The sequence below is a fragment of the Stegostoma tigrinum genome, chromosome 13 (assembly GCF_030684315.1).
Source record: "Stegostoma tigrinum isolate sSteTig4 chromosome 13, sSteTig4.hap1, whole genome shotgun sequence".
In the NCBI taxonomy this organism is placed as follows: domain Eukaryota; kingdom Metazoa; phylum Chordata; class Chondrichthyes; order Orectolobiformes; family Stegostomatidae; genus Stegostoma; species Stegostoma tigrinum.
Genome location: NC_081366.1, coordinates 36779174 through 36800340, shown reverse-complemented (window position 1 = coordinate 36800340; position 21167 = coordinate 36779174). Strand labels below are relative to the sequence as shown.

General features: G+C 39.6%; 1 protein-coding gene across 3 annotated transcripts; it reads left to right on the top strand.

The window, feature by feature from the left end:
- The first annotated feature begins 200 nt into the window (after positions 1-200).
- Positions 201-20977, top strand: LOC125458183 (dual specificity protein kinase CLK4-like). Of its 3 annotated transcripts, XM_048543171.2 has the most exons (13): positions 201-315; positions 8385-8545; positions 8625-8877; positions 10056-10146; positions 10649-10715; positions 13233-13343; positions 14597-14763; positions 15950-16044; positions 16141-16270; positions 16347-16429; positions 16886-16965; positions 19500-19590; positions 20538-20975. In XM_048543171.2, the coding sequence occupies exons 2-13, from the start codon at positions 8385-8387 to the stop codon at positions 20664-20666; spliced, it is 1458 nt and encodes a 485-aa protein (XP_048399128.1). In that variant the 5' UTR covers positions 201-315; the 3' UTR covers positions 20667-20975. The 3 variants fall into 3 exon arrangements, with proteins under 3 accessions (XP_048399128.1, XP_048399129.1, XP_048399130.1); XM_048543172.2 differs by lacking the exons at positions 201-315; positions 8625-8877; positions 10056-10146 and having other exon boundaries at positions 8437-8545; positions 20538-20977; XM_048543173.2 differs by lacking the exons at positions 201-315; positions 8385-8545; positions 10056-10146 and having other exon boundaries at positions 8762-8877; positions 20538-20974.
- The last annotated feature ends 190 nt before the right edge of the window (positions 20978-21167 follow it).

Genomic DNA, 21167 nt, shown 5'->3' with positions numbered 1-21167 from the left:
TCACAAAGAATGAAGTAGAAGAAAATGCGTCACCATTTCAGAAACAATGAGAAACAGTTGCAGGCAGTTGTCCAGGCCTGATGGTGTGGATGGAAGAAAATTGCGTAATACTCTCAATGCGCTCACTGGCTAGTGGCCTACGCTTATCAAGGCAGCTCTAACGGGAGCCCCGCCCCTTCCCCACGTGACCGGAAATGCGCCAGTGGCTGGCGTCAGCGCTCATTGTTGCTGCAGCTCTGCCTGTCCGCCATTTTGTGTTGGAGCTGTGTTTTTCACTTTGTCCGTTTAGTTGATGCGATTTCGAGACGCGTCGAGGTAAGAACGCTGAGAGCGGCTTTGCTTTCGGCAGAATTATCAGCCAGTGATCTAGTTTTATTGGAACTTGTTATGTTTAAAGCATGGAGGGTTTTTCTTTTGAAAAAAGAAGTCGGCTGGGTTTCCAGTGTTTCATTCGACGCTGTTTCCTGTCTTGTTTATTCTGATAAACTCGGCTGGTGGTTGGCATCGCGCTGAAACCTCGGTGTCTACGGTGAATTTTTACCGTCAGTATATCCCTTTTTAATTCTGTGATCTATGACCGATTTTTATTTTAAAAAATGTCGAAAATTGTTATCGAAAACGCGTCAACAAAATGGCGACCAGCGCTCCCCCTGCTGCAAAAATATTTTTCTTTGAAGCGAACCAAGGAAATATTTTCCGCAGCGGTTCGTCCATTTCCTTTTGATTTCGTTGGTAACTTTTCCTGTGTATTTTTAATTTTATTTGAATATGTCCATTTTTGCCCGCTGGTGCTTAGTATTCCGGTAAATGACCCATTCGGTCAATGTTTTTGTCTTGAGCCTTTTAGCTACAATTGTTTTAAGTAGCAGCTGAATCCTAACTAACGCCGTTCATGTTGGATCTGTCAACTCTTGGGGCATGGAGGAGAGCAGTGGGTACGGTTTGTTTCCCGTGGAAGTTAACTAACGCTCCGTAATAATTTAGAATTGTTTTGTTATACGCCCCTCCTTTTGTACCGAAAAGGTACAATTTTTCACGTTTTGCTACATTACACCGTTTCCAAATATCATCTGATCAGCGTCCTCCATATTTTGATGCGAACACTATCCAAAGTTGTTTTTTTTTGCAATTCTCTAAGGGTTTTTTCCGGGAAAAGCTAACGTAATTGTTTTTTTCCACTTGATTGCTTTAATGTCGTATACGTGGTCATTCTTAAAATTACTAAATGTCGCCTATTAGAATTCTTTTTGCTTCTTTGCATTGCCAAGTAGTGATGCCCTAATAAATAGCGTAAATATCTTGTACAGTGCGTCCCAGAGCTGTTCCAGATGTGGCCCCCTTTGTGGCCATCAACACGCGTTGAAAGGTCGAGGTGCAGGGTTGTTGTTGAGGTTTGGGCATTCAGCATTATTCAGTGGGGAGGAGTGAAGAGAATGTTTGCCAGTTAGTGTTGTGCTTGCTGGAAGGGTGGTTCGGTGGAGGTGAAAACAAACATACTTTCGCAGGTTGTAGATATAACACAGTGCAGAGCTGGACAAGCATAGTGAGCCAGGCAGCATCAGAGGAGCAGGAAAGTTAAGGTTTCTGGTCGGGACCCCTCTTCATTGCAGTTGTCCCAGGTTTGCAAGCAGGTGATGCAAGCCCACTGGAAGATAAACGCTTTTAAATGTGTCTCACTGGTGTCAGGTAGTGTCACTACTTAGGAGCTTATGGATCGAAAATACCTCTTGCAATCCACAGCTTAAAAAAAATCAAGTGTCCTGCTGTGTTCCTCCAGCTCCATGCCTCGTTACCCCTGCTCTTAAACAGTTGTATGTGGGGAAATCATTGATTCCTGTAGGTGGTGCTGTGAACTATTTTAATTGTCACAAGTACGCAGCTTAGAAACATACCTTTGAGTCCAACTTGTGTATGCCAACCAAGTATGCTAAATAAATCTAGTCACATTTGTGAGCATTTGGCACATATTGCTCTGAAACTATACCAATGATGTAGCCATCTAATTTAAATGTTGTACAAGCCTCCTCCATTTCCTCTTGCAGCTGATTCCATACATACAGTACCCTCTGTGTTTAAAAAGTTGCCCTTTCGGTGTCTCAAATCTTTCCCCTCTCAACTTAAACCCATGCCCTCCAGTTTTGGACTCCACCACCCCAGGTCAAAGAGCTTGTCTATTTTTCCTATCCATTATCCCTCATGATTTTATAAACTTTTAAGTTCCCCACTCAGCCTCCAGTGCTTCAGGGAGAATAGCCCCAGTCTATTCAGCCTCTCCCTAGAAGTCAAACCCTCCAACCCTGGCAACATCCATATAAATCTTTACTGAACCATTTCAAGTTTGACAACATCAGCCCTATAGCAGGAATACCTGGATTTCAGGCACTATTCCGATAGTGGCCTAACCCCCAGTGTCCTGTACAGCTGCAAAATGACCCCTCAATGCACTCACCAATAAAGATAAACATGCCAAATGTCACCCTCACTTTCTTAGCTACCAGCATCTCTGCTTTTTAAAGGAAACTGTGAACCTGCACTCCAAGGTTTCATTATTCAGCAACACTCACAGGGCCTTACCATTAAGTGTGTAAGTGCTGCTATGATTTGTCTTCCTAAAATGTAGCGCCTTACGTGAAAATTAAACACCATCTGCCTCCCCTTTGCCCATTCGCACATCTGATCAAGACCCTGTTTTGTATCCCTGTTAGTTCTGTATCCAAACAGCTAGTTCTCCCTGTATTCCATGCGATCTAAACTTGCTAACAGTTTACCATGCGGAGCCTTATCGAACACCTTACTGAAGCCCATATAGACCACATCCACTGCTCTGCCCTCGTCAATCATCCTTGTTACTACTTCAGAAAAACTCAAATCAAGTTCATAACACGAGTTGCCATGCACAAAGCTATGTTAATTATCCCTAATCAGTCCTCACCTTTCCAAATACACGTAATTCCTGTCCCTCCAGATTCCCTCCAACAACTTGCCCACCACCAAAGTCAGGCTCACTGGTCTATAGTTCCCTGGCTTTTCCTTAACACCTTAGCCAACCTCCAGTCTTCTGTCACCTCACCTGTGGCTTTCAATGATACCAATATCTCAGCAAGGGGCCCTGCACTCGCTACCATTTCCATAGAGTTCTAGGATATGCCTGGTCAGATCCTGGGGATTTACTCAACTTTGTGTTTTAAGCCATCCAGCACCATCACCTCTAATATGGACATTTTTTAAGAGGTCACTATTTATTTTCCCACGTTCTCTATCTTTCAAATTCTTCTCTATAGTAAACACTTGTTTCGTGTCTTGCCTCCTCTCCAGTTGCGCGCATAGTTGGTCTTGCTGATCTTTAAGGGGCCCAGTTCTCTCTCCAGTAACCCTTTTGTCCTTTAATGTATTTATAGAATCCCTTTGGATTATTCTTAACCCTATCTGCCAAATCTGTCTTTAGTATACTCCTAGTGCCTTTATGCTGTTCTAGAAAATCCCTTGATTTCTGCTGTCTATATTTGACATATGCTTCCTTCTTATTCTTGACCAAAACTTCTATTAGCTATCCAGCATTCTCTCCACCTACCAGTCTAGCCCTTTAACCTAACAGGAACATAGGGTCCAGAGCCGAAACATCAGCTTCTCTGCTCCTCTGATGCTGTCTGGCCTGCTGTGTTCATCCACTTCTACATCTTGGCCCTTTGGCCCAACAAGTCCACACCGCCCTTGAAGCATCCCACCCAGACCCAACCTCCCTATAACCCACACTTCCCTGAACATTACAGGCAATTTAGTTGACCGATCCACCTAGCCTGCACATCTTTGGGCTGTGGGAGGAAACCGGAGCACCCGGAGGAAACCCACGCAGACACAGGGAGAATGTGCAGACTCCACACAGTCACCCGAGGCTGGAATCGAACCCGGGTCCCTGGTGCTGTGAGGCTGCAGTGCTAACCACTGAGCCACCGTGCCGTTATCTCGCATTCAGCATCGGCAGTTCCTGCTATCTCTGGTTTCTCATCTCATTTTTTGAAGACTTCCCATTTTCCAACCATCCCTTTACCTGCAAACACCCATCCCCAATCAGCTTTTGCAAGTTCTTGCCTAATTAGCCTTGCTTCAGTTTAGAACTGTAACTTGTAGATCCAGTCTATCTTTTTCTAAAACTAATAAAATTATGGTCACGGGCCCCACAATGCTCCGGCACTGACACCTCAGTCACCTGCCCTTCCTTATTTGACAAGAGTAGATCAAGTTTTGCACCTTCTCTCGTAGGTATATCCACATACTGAATCAGAAAATTTTCTTCAACACACTGAACAAATTCATATGCATCCAGGCCCTTAACACTGTGGCGCTCCCAGTCTATTTTTGGAAAGTTAAAATCCCCTACCATAACCACCCTATTATTCTTGCAGCTAACTAAGATCTTCATACAAATTTGTTAGTCAATTTCCCACTGACTGTTGGGTCTATAATACAATCTGAGATACACAATAGCCACCGACTTATGGCTGGAGTAAATCACTACAGTGGAAGCTCAGTGGCCAGCTGATGTTGGAGGCACTGGATACTTGATACATAGGCTATGGGCTTTGACAGAATTCCAGCTGCTGAAGACTTGCTGCTTCCCTGTAGTTACAACACTAGCACCTACCAACAATGTGGAGATTTGTCCGGGTTTGTCCTGTGCACACAAAAATGACAAATCCAACCTGGCTGATTACTGCCCCATCAGTGTACTGTTGATTCAGTAAAGTGATGGAACGTATCATCAACAGTGCTATCAAGCAGCACCTGCTCAGTGATGTGCACCTTGGGTTCTGCCAGGGCCACTCAGCTTCTGACTGCAAGGCGGCCTTTGTTTGAAAATGGACAACCAAGAGCTGAATTCCAAAGATGAGGTGAGAGTGGCAGCCCTTGACATCAAGGCTGCATTTGACCAAGTGTGGCATCAAGGACCCCTAGCAAGACTGGTATTGGGAGCGAACTGTCTGCTGGTTAGTCATACCTGGCACATAGGAAGATAGTTGTACAAAGAACAAAGAAAATTACAGCATAGGAACAGGCCCGTTGGCCCTCCAAGCCTGCGTTGATCCAAATCCTCTATCTAGTTGTATTGTTAGAGGCCAATCATCTCAGCACCATGACATCTCTGCAGGAATTCCTCAGGGTAGTGTCGAAAGCTCAACCATCTTCACCTCTTGGTCGAAGACCTCTGTTATAAAGTCAGAAGTGTGCATGCATGCATACATACATACATACATACATACAACATTACAGCACGGTATACGCCCTTCGGCCCTCGATGTGCCGACCTGTCATACCGATCTCAAGCCCATCTAACCTACACTATTCCATGTACGTCCATATGCTTATCCAATGATGACTGAAATGTACCTAAAGTTGGCGAATCTACTACCGTTGCAGGCAAAGCATTCCAATCCCTTACTACTGAGTAAAGAAACTACCTCTGACATCTGTCCTATATCTTTCACCCCTCAATTTAAAGCTATGTCCCCTCATGCTCGCCATCACCATCCTAGGAAAAAGGCTCTCCCTACCCACCCTATCTAACCCTCTGAATATTTTACATGTTTCAATTAAGTCACCCCTCAACCTCCTCTCTAATGAAAACAGCCTCAAGTCCCTCAGCCTTTCCTCGTAAGACCTTCCCTCCATACCAGGCAACATCCCAGTAAATCTCCTCTGCACCCTTTCCAAAGCTTCCACATCCTTCTTATAATGTGGTCACCAGAACTGTACGCAATACTCCAAATGCGGCCGCACCAGAGTTTTGTACAGCTGCAACATAACCTCTTGGTTCCGGAACTCGATCCCTCTATTAATAAAAGCTAAAACACCGTATGCCTTCTTAACAGCCCTGTCAACCTGGGTGGCAACTTTCAAGGATCTGTGTACATGGACACCGAGATCTCTCTGCTCATCTACACTACCAAGAATCTTACCATTAGCCCAGTACTTTGCCTTCTGGTTACTCCTACCAAAGTGCATCACCTCACACTTGTCCGCATTAAACTCCATTTGCCAACTCTCAGCCCAGCTCTGCAGCTTCTCTATGTCTCTCTGCAACCTACAGCATCCTTCGTCACTATCCACAACTCCACCAACCTTAGTGTCGTCTGCAAATTTACTAAACCATCCTTCTACCCCCTCATCCAGGTCATTTATAAAAATGACAAACAGCAGTGGACCCAACACCGACCCTTGCAATTGTCAACAAACACTTGCAATGTTCACCGTTCACAACACCTTAGATACTAATCCATGTTCAAATGCAGCAAGATCTGGACAGTAGCCAGGTTTGGGCTGACAAGTGGCAAGTAATTTGTTTCTCAAATGCCAGGTAGTGACTGTCTCCAATAGGAGGCAATCCAACCATTGCCCAGTGACATTCAATAGCATTATCATCACTGAATCCCCCACTGCCAACACCCTGGGGATTTCCATTGACTAGAAACTCAACTAGACTTGCTACACAAACATTGGCTACAAGAACAGGTCAGAGGCTCAATACTAGGGCAAGTGACTCACCCCAAAGCCCGACCACTATCTGTTAGGAGTGTGATTGAATATTTCCCACTTGCCTGGTTGAATGCAGCTTTAATAATACCCAAGAGGCTTGACTCAATCCAGAACAAAGCAGCTTGGTTGCTTGGCACCATATCTGCAAGCATCACTGGCAACTAGGCACGGGAAATAAATGCTGGCCAGCAAGTGACACCCACATCTCACAAAAGAATTTATAAAAAGTCTGCTCTCCCCTCCATTGGCACTCAGTAGCAGCAGTGTCTACGATCTATAAGATGCAGTGCAGAAATTCACCATTGATCCTTGCACAGCACCTAAACCCATGACCTCACTTTCATCTAGAAGACAGGGACAGGAGGTACTTGGGAGTGCCACCACCTGTAAGTTCTCCTCCAAGCCAATCACCATCCCGACTTGGAAGTGTAACGCAGTCCCTTCATAGACAGTCAAAATCCTGGAAATTTTTAAGACATTGTGGGTCAACATGCAGCACTTGAACTGCAACAGTTGCACCTCGGGAGATGACATGCTGGGCTGTCAGTAACTCCAACATCCCAATACTGAGTTTTTAAAAAAAGCTTAAGGGAACAAAGTTATGTTTATGTGATCAGCATTTTTTCCGACTATAGGACAGAAAGTATGCAATTTTGATGGTCTTGAACTTTAATCATAACTCATTTGAAAAAAAATTCATTTGTACTCAGCATTGAGATACTTGACAAGATGATCTGCTGATTGGAACATAGGAGTGGGATTGGACCATTCAGCATGAGCTTGCTCTGTCATTCTATACAATGGCTGACCTCAATAACTCCTGCCTGCACTATCCACATAATCTGAAATAAAGACAGTATTATACTCTTATGGACTCCATTTTGTTTGCTATAGGAACCACTTGCATGTCAGCATAGCAAAGTCAACACACCTCAGTGCAGTACAGTACTAAATTGTCAGCCAATATTATGGATTCTGAAGAGTCACTGGACTCGACATTAGCACTATTTTCCCTTCACAGATGGTGCCAGACCTGCTGAGTTTCTCCAATTTCTGATTTTTTGTCTTGGCTTCTTACACGTGAACTTACAGTCTTCAGAATGGAAAATCAGTAGGTCATTGCTCACACCTGGTTAACATGTATTGCACTATGGTTTCTGATGGGATTTAAGTACTGGGTGTGAGTTTGCTCACTGATCTGGAAGGTTTGTTTTCAGACATTTCGTCACCATTCTAGGTAAGTGAGCCTCCGGTGAAGCGCTGGTGTTATGTCCCGCTTTCTATTTATCTGTTTAGGTTTCCTTGGGTTGGTGATGTCATTTCCTGCATCATCACCAACCCAAGGAAACCTAAACAGATAAATAGAAAGCGGGACATAACACCAGCGCTTCACCGGAGGCTCACTGACATTACCTAGAATGGTGACGAAATGTCTGAAAACAAACCTTCCAGCTCAGCGAGCAAACTCACATCCAGAACCTCAACCTGAGCTACAAATCTTCTCAAAACTTGCTAGGATTTAAGTATGCAGAAATGCACTTTTCACAGTTTGGGACAGTTTCAAATTCACCTTCAGGAAAATAGGCCATGAGATGAAATCAGAATGTGAGTTTGTGTTGGGTGAAGAAAAGGTTGGTTTTGGTATTTTCAGTGTTCTAATTGTGGGAAATTATGACCATGCAAATTTGCCAAAAATATTGTTTGCCAATGATGTATATTGTAATTTTAAGGCATTAAGTATATAAAAAAGTCAAAAATCATAGGGCAGTTCCTGCTGTGAGGCATAACGTTACCTCTAAAGCTATATTCATCCAAGATTAATAAAATTGATGCCAATATTATACATTTAATAGATGCCTCATTTAAAGTCTACACGAAGCTGTGATTGGAGCAGTGGAGAGAGTTGGGACCACCGAGATTATTACAGCAGTCATAAACGCAAAAAACGATCCCATAGCAGTGAAAGAGAAAATAAACGGCGAAGGCGCCACCATCACTCAAAGCCTTCAGAGAGGTGAGTAAAGCAGATGTATAAGATGTGAACCCCATACAGCAACAGTTAAGATTGGTAATTTAGTAAGTTTTTTTTATAGCCATTACTTGGAAACAAAATCTGTTAATGAGCACATGGATTGCCATGACGGAAAGCATGAATACAGAGATGGGTACAAAATGGAATATAGGAATGGCTGTCACAACAGAGAATGTCGACACCAGCGCAACTACTATAGTCATCAAAATTACAGCAAGTCAGGGAAACCTGATAGTGGAAGGAGTCAAAAAAGTAGCCGTGAAAGGCATAGGCCTAAAAAACATCACTCTGGTTCAAGTAATCATTCACACTCGGTAAGAACTAATTTATTTGAAATTGACAGATTTGGTGTATTTAATACTTGTTTTTAATACAATTTAGGCTTTATTTTGGGCTAGGGCAGGTATACCAAACATGTTAAATCTACATAGTCAACTTCAGGTGGGCAATCCAGAAAAAAATGTGTTTACATTTTAGAAGTGGTGTCACTTATAACGTATAGATTCATGCGTACAGTTATCGATGGCAGTATCTTGATAATCTTGTTTAACGTTAGAAAAGTCCAGATTTGCAGACTATTACTAATTATTTGATGACTTTGCTTTACAACAGTTTTATTAATAGGATTCCCTCAGGGTAAAGTAATAGCTTATAAAGTGTACTTGGGCAGTTAATGTAGCACATTTTATCTTGATAGTTTTCATGTCATGCCAATCATTCTGAGAAGGGTTTGTCTAATCAATGGCGGTTCGACCGGTGTTAATGATCTGTTGGTCATAACTGCTGTGTTGATATAATTTGGCAATCTGTTGAATGCCACCGTTCATGCTTTAGTAATAAACTTTACTGCCTCCATGCTGCTGAAAAATATTACTTCCCACAGTAACAGTTTTGTTTGCTAGCATTGCAGACAGTTAAAACTGACTTCAGCTGTGACCATTGACTCCTTGTTTTTGAAAAGCCAATATTCACTTAACCCATGTTTTCATTCCTGAATGTTTTTTGGATCATTGCAGAGGGAACATAATTTGCCCTGCAGTTCTTAACTTTTTTCATTTCCTCCTCCTAGTCATAAATACCCTGGTTCCAACAATGTATTGCATTCAAAGATATGCAACATCTTTGACCACTCAGAATGCGTTTTTTTTCTTATTTTGTTTGTAATTCCCGACATGCTTTGAATCTTGATGTCTTTTATTATCTTTGATTTGGTGAATTTTGTATTGATGCATTTGTTGCTTTGAAAATTTAAAGAAGCATCTTATCTTAAAATCTGTTCCTTGCCATGTTTTTCTTCTGTAACATACACTGTGTGCCATGTGAATTTCTGGGGATTGAATTTGAATTTGCACCCGTCAACCTACCGTGGCCTTTCGTGGATTGGCGTGTATATGAATACCTGAATCCTCTGCTGGGGAATGGTGTGTTCTGTTCCGAAATACTATCCTTTTTCAATGGCTGGATGATGTTGCTGACTGCTTATCGTGGGCAGAAGAGCCACCGCCAGAGGAGAACCAGGAATGTTGAGGATGATGAGGAGGGTCACCTGGTATATCACACTGGAGACAAACTGAAAGCAAGATGTATAGAATATTTTTGTAACAACTTATTACAGAACACTTTAAAGCCATAGTTTGGGAACATAACGGGAGGGAGGAGGACATAATGTGGAGGGGGTGGTTGGGTCACAATTCTAAAGTGAGTTTTTGTATTTGAAGGCATACATGTAATTTTAAAACATATGCCATTCTTACAGCATTGTTAGCCTGTTAACGTTGTGCAGAAAACACATAGTTCAGGAAACCTTGAAAATAAGGTTTCTCTAGCTTTTGGTGAATGGTGGGGTGGTGATGTTTCCGCTTAATTGAATCATGGGTTATTTATTTTCAGTTTATTGTATAGGATCTTAACATCAGGAATGCCCTTTGAGTAAACACTTTAAACCTGGCCCTATTTTAGTATAAAACTGCTTACATGTAAAGTCTTAGTCATTTAGGATATGTTAATCTTTTATTGAGATTTGTGTATTTTTAAGGAAATGAGTTTTGTTGTGCATGCTCTTAAAGAGTGTTTCTTTCTATTCAGATGAAATAATGTGTAGCCTAGGAGAAGGAGCTTTTGGAAAGGTGGTAGAATGCTTTGATCTTAAAAAGTAAGTAACTTTACCAATATCTCAATCTACTTATTCCTCTTGAATATAAGTTGCTCATCAGTGATATTGTATATTGCATTTTAAGAGCTACACTGCTGAAAATCTGTTCCCCAAATAACTGAAACAGTAGATATCAGAAGCCACTATTAGGATTTATTGAAGAACCAAAAGGGACTGTCTTTGGACCCCATACAATTACAATGGGCAAGCAAAAAGATCACTTAACATCTTCGCTGTTAAGTGAATTAAAATTACACTTAATGTTGTAGCATAGCTGCCTGGATGCAAGTGAATTGTGTGGTTCATGCTAAATGGAGTAGTGAGTGACAATTATAGATAAACAGGTGCATCTAATCAATAAATAAGTATTGGAAATGTCAATAAAAATGAAAAATTAGGGTAATGGGAATATGCGAATCAACATTAGTGTGGAAAAAATTTTACAGGCAGGTAAAAGAATAATGTAAGAAGTAGGAGGCGGCCATTTGGCCCCTCAAACCTTGCCCACCATTCAGTAAGATTGTGGTTGATTTACCTCAGATCTCAACTTCTGTTTTGTGCCAACTCAGTAAAGTCATCAGCTCCTTGGTATTTCAAAAATCTGTATCTCTCTTTAAATTCACCCACTGGTGCGTGAGCCTTGATAAATCTTGAGTAGAGAAATCCAGGCGTTCACTACCATCCAGGAGAAAAAAAAATCCCTTCTCAATTTTAAATGAGTGTGGTCTTATTCTGTAACTGTCACCCAGATCAAGGCTCACCCACCAGTGGTGGTATCTTTTCAACGAATGTCTCACACTTCTAGAGTCTTAAGTATTTTAATATGATCATCCTGCATTCTTCTAAATGCTAATGAATAAAGGCCTAACTTGTTTAGTTGTAAAGTCAGCCCTTTCATCCTAGGAATCAGCCGAGTGAATCTCTTGAATAGTGTCCACTGGCAGCGTACTTCAGTGTGGAAACTAAAACTGTAAATAGTACTGTTTGTGTGGCATAACCACTGTCCTGTGCAGTTTTAATAAAACCTCTACTTTTAAGCTCAAAACCCCTCGTGTCAAATGTCAAAATTCCATTTGCCTTCCTATTTATTTGCTGCGCAAGCATGTTACCTTTTTAAAATTCCAAGTGTACCACATCATCTGGTTTCCCTTTATCAGCTTTGCTTGTTCTAAGGAGAACAGAATTACTTGGGTGAAGTGGGAAGCCTTAATTTGGAAGATCATCTGAAAGGAGGCCATGATATTATTTTGTAGCTTCTATTTTGGGTGGAGTCCACAGCCTCAGCATAAATGATGCTTGTTTTTTTTTAAATTGGTCCAGTGTCATAAGTTTCTTAACTCATTTCCATAATCGTAAAATCATCCATAAGCTGAAACTTCAGTTAGTTTTAAATTTTTTTTCTTGATAGAAAGGATTGCTCCTTGATTTATTTAAAAGCAATAATGTATACCGGAATAAATGGGTTTAGTTTCTTGTTAATTGACTTGTCCACTGATTTTTTTTTTGAAAAAGAAACTGGCTTGTGTTTTGCTAAATATTTATTAGTTTCATTGACACCTGATAGTCACTTTCTGAATCAACTTCAGTATTTTAAAATATTTAAGTTTGGTGCCTTTAAACTTAATTTACGAGCCTGTTCCAAGATCTGGAAACGGACAGATCATTGGTAAGCTTTTTTTATTTGAAATGGAGGTGTGACTAGTTTTGAGATTTTACAGTTTCTGTCTAGTCTCCTGAGTTACCCATGATCCCATGGTACTGTTTTTTTTAAAAAAAGCAGGACTCTCCTCCTGTTTTGCCACTGTATTATCCTTGAACCAAAATCATTTTTGAACAGTGACTTTAGTAATAGTTAGTGGGACCTTTGGCTTGTCGAAATTGGCTACCCTTTTTGCCTGCAGTAAAACGAAATTCTTTTGAGATGCCATATTTCCCCAATCTATTTCCAATCTTCTTAATCCATTCTGTAAAAATGTATTTTTTAAATGAAAATCTGCATTTTTTTTCCACTTAATGATCCCTGTGACACAGTGGAAGTGTCCCTATCTGGGCCAGAAGATGTGTTCGTGTCCTAGTTGCCCCTGAGGTGCTTTATAATCTGCCTGACTGGTTGATTTAAAACTCCAAATGAGTGCAACATTGAACACAATGTTTCTGCATCTTTCACCAACCCACAATCTTAATGTTGTATTTAGAATATTGTGCAAAACTTGTAATGGCAAAGAAATTTGTAAATATAATTTTTAATGAAAGTAGCTTCAAGATTTAGAAATGGGATGATCTTAGTTTGAAAAAGATCGAGGGATATGTTAATGGTTTGACTTTTTTTTATTTTTACTTATATTTTTCTTAAATAGTATTGGCCTCCTGATTGGGGGTCTGTTGGAAAGCAGGCCATAATTAAGATTTGATAATTTTACATTTTTTATGTATCCTATGGGCCACTGAAGTCATTGCATTAACTGATTTAAATTATTGCACAGTATAACAATGTTTTAAACTGTTATTACCCTTCAGAGAAGAATATATTGCAATGAAGATCATAAAGAATATTACTAGGTACCGTGAAGCAGCTCGCTCTGAAGTACGTGTACTTGAAGAACTGAACAACAAGGGTGCCAATGCATAGTGAGTATTTTGAAATACTTTTTGGTGTTTTGTGCCTTACATTTTCAACTTTCATCTAGTTCTTCTATGGAACGTGTATATATCTCTGAGAATGTAGCCTCTGATTTCCCTTGAAGCTGATTGAGTCTCTTCTTGAGCCATTGTAATTTGTTTGATGCAGGTATACTTAATGCTGCTGGGAACGAGTTCCAGAATTTTGACCAGCCATCAGTGAAGGAATAACTTAGCAGTTAACCAAGCTCATTAATAATGTATCTCTTGTTAGTGAAAGTACTGGTTTGCACCCCTGTTCAGCATTGTGGTCATTAATTCTACCTGCTGTGTCCCAGCTGCCTGTCAAGTGATGTAAGCTATTGCTTATGCGGGTATGCAACTTTTCCACTTCTAACAATTTGTGATTGCATATAAATAAGATAACTTATTCTGAATGCTAGCAAAAAAATGATTTTTTTTATAGAGCAAAAGTAAAATAATTGTTGTGCATTGCCCACAATTAGCATGTTTTAAGAGATTTAGGTTTGATGAAACATGCTGTCCTTCTGTTTTGCAAATGTTCTTTGCTGTCTATGTAAACAGTGATTCGAAGCAAGAGTTTCAGGTCATAAGTTCAACAGCTGCTTTTAGCTATGCTTGCGTGTTCGTTTTTCATTTGCACCTGGAAAATATGTTGTTTTGGATAGTGAATGGGAGCAGCAACTCAGCAGATTCATCAATCTAGATAATTTTCTAATCTACCTGCTCAAAGACATTATACTTCACTGGAGCAGGTAGGACTTGAACCTGGACCTCCTGACAGAGGTAGGGACACTACCATTGTGCTAAAGTCTAAACTAAGAAACAGCCCCATGGTTACCCTGTTTTCATATAGACAAGGATTCTGCATCCATTCTTGGAAACCTTCATGGTTAAACAATGTTCTTTTTGTATATGAAAACCTGCCATTCTAATTTGTTTTGTTTGAGACAGGAACGGAGGAAAGATCATTATACTATAATTTCTATACTTTTTACTTGATTAAGGGCATTGGAATTGCCTACATTTATTATCGCCTAGCCATAGGGCTTTTATCCTCTCAATGCATCTTACGTTGCTAATGAATTGGAATTCATACAGGATCTATATCTTTAGATTTGCTACTCAAAACTGAAGTAATTTTGTTCTTATTAGCACATTATTTCAAGAACCATATGCTAAATTGCTGTTGTCCAATAATTTACTAGCGTTCTAGTAACACAAGTAATTCTAATTTGCAGTGGGTGTGTACAAATTCTGGATTGGTTCGATCATCATGGACATATTTGTATTGGTTTTGAACTCCTTGGACTCAGTACCTATGACTTCTTAAAGGAAAATAATTTTATGCCATTTCCAATGCATCATATCAGACATATGGCTTATCAGATTTGTCAAGCCCTGAACTGTGAGTAATGTTAAATACAAAAAAACTGGAAAATTTGAATTAATAGTGATATATATGTCTAAAATATATGGCAGTTTTTCCACTGATGTTGATTGTTTCTGTGTTAGATGTAAAAAAAATTTGTTACCAAGTGCAATTTTCTGTAAGATGCACATTATTTAGGAAGATCAAATATGCTAATTATTTGCATCAGAATACAGGATGGTCGCAGGACCAGTACTCTTAAAAAACCTGGTTCACGGTTTAGGGATGTAGGTTAAAATTACAGCTTGGCAGCTGGTGGAATTTAAATTCAGTTGACTATAATACATTATGGTGGCCGCAACAATTATGAACTGTTAAAACCTATCTGGTTCACTGGTGTCTGTTAGGCAAGTAAATCTGTGATCCTTATCTGGTCTGGCCTATGGCTGCTTCCATGCTGACAGAACTGTGTGATCACTATCAAATGCGTTTTGTAAGCCCATGTAGATAGACCAACTGATGAACCCTCATCAAGAAAATCAATCCAGTTAGTGAAAAATTAATTTTCTTTTCTACAGTTTCATGATGCTTGCTGAAATGAATCTACACTTGTCCAAGTGTTAACTTTGTCAGTGCTTTCACACTACTGACGTTAAGCTGACTAGTATATAGTATTTATAGACATAGTCAACAACTATATCTTATGCTTTTGTGTTCAAAAATGGGTGGTACCAGTATTATATCCTGAATGTGATGATTTAATTGCAGTTCCCGCATCCCTCCCAAGTCTGGTGCCTTGCCACCTTATGGGTTGTTTTTAGCAAGTTTTTATCCAGCCACTGTTTTGATACCATTTTTACTACGACATTAATAGCACCGACTTGCCAGCGTCACCTCAGCCATGCCTTCTATCTGCGTATGTAAATCCTATTTCTGATCTTTAATTGGTCCTTTGAAGTGTTTACTATATTTACCTTTCCAATACTTTTCTATTCCCTGTTGTCGCTTACCAGCCTTGTATACTTTATTTGTCTCTCTTCCTACTTCTATTTTCCTCCTTTGCTGTCACTGTTCTGTCTGGTTCTCCTCTGTACCATCAGATCCCTTAATTGGAAATGGCTGTGTTATAATTTTTTAGTTGGAGTGCACCCTGTTAAGGTTGATGCTTGATTTAATTCTCAATACTAATGTTTGACTACGAGTTTAATTTCTGTCTCATCAGTTTTGCATCAGAACAAGCTTACTCACACAGACCTCAAGCCTGAAAATATTCTGTTTGTGAACTCTGAATACAGCATTGAGTACAATAGCAAAACGGTAAGGTTGTTCCCTTCTAATGAAACCTGATTTAATTTTAAATCCCTTCACAACTGAATAAGCTGTGTTAATTGTCTGGGTTAACTTGTTTTCTAGAAACGTGATGATAGAACATTGCTGAATGCAGACATCAGAATTGTGGATCTTGGCAGTGCCACATTTGATGATGAGCACCACAGTACTGTCGTATCCACAAGACATTACAGAGCCCCTGAAGTCATATTAGGTTAGTAGGGGGAATGATTCGCTTTTGCTAAATGTGTTATGACCTGATTTTAAATATTGCTTACAATTTTTTTCAGAATTGGGCTGGTCACATCCATGTGATGTATGGAGTATAGGATGTATATTAATTGAATATTACCTTGGTTTAACACTTTTTCAGGTAAGACCAACATTTTTTTCTGCATATCTTTCAAGAGTTGTTGAGAATGTGTTGATAGGTTATCCAGTGTCTTCATTTGCCTGATTAATATAGCTTCTTCTGTAATTAAAGTTTTGTAACTGTTTTCTTTATTTTGTGAATATGATATTTCATAGCCTTCCTTGGAAAGCCCATCTGAGGCAAATTTGAATCTCTGACTCCAAATTTCTTAGACTGGCCAATTTCCAATCTATTTGGGGTATTGTCACCCTGATTGACTAGAGAGTCGTGTCCAGATTTTTCTTGCTGTTCAGTATGCTGGTTTCTGAATTTGACTTGTCTTTATTGTACCTATGTCCATTACACTCTACCGGTGTACTTAAAATTTATTCCACCCTTTCTCAAAGTTATTTCATTGTACAGTTATCCACCTCAGTCTGGCTCTTGTCTTACTTTTTCACATTTCTCTTTTTTTAGACACATGACAGCCGGGAGCATCTTGCTATGATGGAAAGAGTGCTTGGACCCATTCCAACCAGTATGATTAATAGAACGCGGTAAGTTTTTTGATTTTTTTTTAGTTCTTTCGCCCCTGATTTCCCCCAAACGGAGTGAGTGAGGAGGCAATGGCCTAGTGATTTTATTGGAAAGACTACTAATTCAGAGACCTAGGTAATGTTCTGAAACCATTGCCGATTGTCAGGAGCAGCCTGTCTGATTCATTAATGCCCTTTAGGAAAGGAAACTGCTGTTCTTGTCTGACTGCATGTGTTCAATTGCCTTCTGGCAATTAGAGATGGGCTTTAAATGGTGGCCTTGTCAGTGATGCACATATCCTGTGAATTTTTTAAAAAGTGACTTGCCAATATAGGGCAAGTAGGCTGGACAAGATAAGGATGGCAGAATTCTTTTCCTAAAGGACATTTGTGAAACGGATGAGTTTTGTAATGCCCAGTTTATAGCTGCTTATAAATAGTAAGATCAGCTGAGAATTTAAATTCTGCCATCTGATGTGATGGGTTTGAAGCCATGTCCCTGAACATCAGCCCAAGGTAGCTGAACAAGTAACATTGACACTAAGCCATCTTCATTGATTCTTTATAATTTTTTTTTATAAATGTATGACCTAAATCTTGGTGGATTGGAGATGGCTCAGGCTAATCAGCAAGGGAATCTATGGTTATGGGGGTAAGGCAGGAAAATGGAGTTGAGGATGATCTTAATAAATAGAGGAACAGACTTGGTGGGTGAATAGCCTATTTCTGCTATTGTGTCATAGCTTTTTATAGGTTTGTGTTTGAGCTAGTGTGTTCCTGGTTCATGTGTTTTTGAATATCCTGTTTAGTTGTCTTAAACAATATCATGACACATTCCTTCGTAGCATCATAAACACTCATTCTTTTAAAAAATGTACTTTTGTAGAGGTAAGCATTTAGGACACTAAGGTAACTAAAATGCTGGGCAGAACATCTGAAATGAATGGCACTTCAGGTCTGCTTATTAGAACAACACTTTTTAAATTGAGTTATAAAAAGATTGGAGATGTGATGTGTGCCATGTTTGTAATAGTGTCAGTCCAGAAGGAATTAGAGATAAATTAGTTTTTAAAATATTCAGTAAACACTAAAGATAAGTTTAAATAGCCTGATGGAAGCTATGTGTTCATGGAGATGAGCAGAGCTTGTGATGTTATTTGCAGATAAGAGCTGGGAAAGTGCTGAAACAGGCTGCTGTTAGCAGGCTCCGGGTTGTTAGCAAGAGAATTTTTTGGAACCCATTCTGTGCAGTCACGTGAGATGAAGAAACAGCAGTATTTTCTTGATGCAGCTGTGAAAGATTAGAGAATTTTTTTAAAATTCTGGTGAAGCTGTCTGTTTTATGATAGCCATAACTGGGAACTGCCTGAGAACTTCCGGAGAATTCTGTTGTGCAAGATTTTGAAATGGCAAGATGTGAGCCGATTGAAGTACTTGGCTTCAGGCAGCCTTTGAGGATATTCCACAGTCACGTTTTCAGAAGTAAACTTTCGAAATGCCTTGAAGGAAATGGGTTTTCATGATCTGTTGATCCAAAGTGTCATGACTTACAGGTGGAATCTGTATTGGTCACATTGGCCGTTTTGAAGTGCAGTCTTTCTGAGGGCTGTTTGACCACAGTATCTTTGTTAACTCCTATGCCTTGTAATCCTGGATACTGGTTTGTTGTATATGTATTGTAGATTGGTTTACTCCAAGTTGTGTACGAAAGTTTTCGATCATCGAAAACTGGAAACAAATGACTTTATTCAATTAGTACTTGAAATCTTAAACTCTTTTAAAAATGCATTGCTCCCTAGTCAGCTAGTAATGCCAATTCAGTCTTGAACCAGGATCATAGCAAGGCGCTTGTAATGCTAACACTTTTTATTTTTTCATGATTTCAGGCTTCTTTCTAAATTGTCTGAAATACTCTTCTTTTCCATTTTGTTAATTAAGTAGCGTCTTTAATTCTACCCTTTATTAGTTTAAAAAATAAAACAAAACAAAATGTAAGAAACAGCAGATAAGACAACACCTGTGAAGACAAAAAAAACGGATTGAGGTTAAGGTAATAGTTAAAAGGCTCAGGTCTGAGACCTTTCACCAGAACACTGGATCTTGTAATTTTACACTTGAAGCAGGTAGCTTACATCAGTCAGAGGTAGCTCATGAAAGAATTTCAAAGGTTTGATATTGCTGGCAGCTAAGAATTTACCCAGTTGGCGGTTGCTTCAATAGTGGTGCAAGCCACTGTTGTAATGGTGCCCTCGCAGCTAGAGTAACAGATTTCCAAATGTAACCAATGGTGAGATGCTAGGTGTCATTTAGATCCAGATAACAGTCATATCTTGCTTTGGTTTGGGGAATGAGCAAATATCTTCAGATATTTTGTAGCTTGCTTGAAAGTATCAGCTTCTAGCTTGCCAAAAGTCAAGACTTCTTCCTTCATTTAACACTTCTAATTATTAAAACACCTTTGCCATTTGTTTCACCTTTTATGAATTTGAAATGTTATATTAACCATGCTTTCATGTGCAATGTTGAGTGGTACACTGATGTCATTTTGTTCTCAGCAAATGCAAGTATTTTCATCATGAGCGATTAGATTGGGATGAAAACAGCTCTGCTGGTAGATACGTTAGAAAACGTTGCAAACCCTTGAAGGTGAGAATATTATTGACATTATACTTTTTCATTTGTGGGATATAAGCATTTGTGGTGAGGCCAAAATTTATTGCCTATCCTTAATTGATCTTGAACAGACAGCATCTGTAATCCATGTGATGTAGGTACCCTCAGTGTTACTGAAGTATGACCCAGTGGCTGTGAGAACAGTAATTATGCTTCCAACTCCAGGTGGCTTGTCTCCTGGCGGGAAGTTGCCAGCGATGTCCATTTGTGTTTCCTGCCATTATACTTGTGGATAGCAAGGGATCCCAGTGTATCATGTCAGTGATGCTTACCGTTGCCACTGTCAATGGTGAAGGAAACAATTGTTGAAGATGGTGGAAGCGCTACCAGTCAAGTGTAATGCTTTGCCCTGCATGAACACCTGTTGGTCATGTTTCTTGCTGTATAATAGCCCAACCTTGAATTCTGTTCAGGCACGCAGCTTCAATATCTGAGGGATTGCAAAAGGTAATGAACTCCAATCACCTATAAACTTGCCCATTCCTAAGCTTAAGATTGAGTCTAGGTCATTGAAGCAGCCGAAGATGGTTTGTGCTTAGGGTAGTACTCTTGACAGTACCAGTGGCTCTATCCAGGATTGAGATAATTGACCTCCAACAACCTCAAACATCTTTTGTGCTAGATATGACTCCACCCAATAGAGTATTCCTCCTTCTGCATTAACTTCAATTTTACTTGGTTTATCTGATGCTAAAGATAATCAAATGCAACACTCATCTCACACGTGGAATCCAGTACTCTTGTCCATGTTTGGACATGGTTACAATGAAGTCTGTGACTGACTGACTAAGTAGTACTGGATGAAGCACCAGTGAGTAGTTTATTGTTGACAGTCAACACTGTTGACAGCACCATTCATCACTTAAGAGGGTGGACTTTGGTGGAAAATTTGTTGAGATTCTACTCTGGTTTATTTTCAGGAGTATATGACTTCTCAGATCTCTGAACATCAGGAGCTGTTTGACCTAATTGAAAAGATGATGACATATGAACCTTCAAAAAGGATAAGACTGGATCAGGCTTTGCAGCATTCATTCTTTTCACAGTGAGAATAGAGACCACACCTTACAAAATGAGCCATTTTGTACAACATGTAAATTAATTCCAAGTTCTCCATTGGAGAATAACTAGACTGTGTCAGTCTGTATTCAAATCATAAGTTTTGAATCGAAGTGTATTTAAAATTATGTCCATATCGTGCGGGAAAGTTTACTAAAATACCATTTTTTGGTGTTGTCATGTGGGCATGTGCTGATTTTTTGAACCACTATTGCTTTACAATGCTACAATTATTAAAGTTGAGAAACATTTTTAAAACTGATTTTTGTATTATACTACCTCAGCTTGTAATGTAAACATTGACATTGTGCAATAAAGTTGTAATTTTATTGTATTGACATAAATTGTATGGAGTAAGATTTGTTTCTGACCACAGGTATTCATGTGGCTGTAACAATCACAGCTCAGACTGTATTTCAGTAATGTACTACATCATAAGATGATAAGATACTGGAGAAAAATTAAGTAATTTGCCCCATTGTGTCTGTTGC

Coding starts and splice junctions, on each gene's coding strand:
- LOC125458183 (XM_048543171.2), top strand. CDS start 8,385: ATGCCTCATTTAAAGTCTACACGAAGCTGTGATTGGAGCAGTGGAGAG. Junction 8,546..8,624: donor CACTCAAAGCCTTCAGAGAG/GTGAGTAAAGCA, acceptor TTTTTTTTATAG/CCATTACTTGGAAACAAAAT. Junction 16,045..16,140: donor TTGAGTACAATAGCAAAACG/GTAAGGTTGTTC, acceptor CTTGTTTTCTAG/AAACGTGATGATAGAACATT.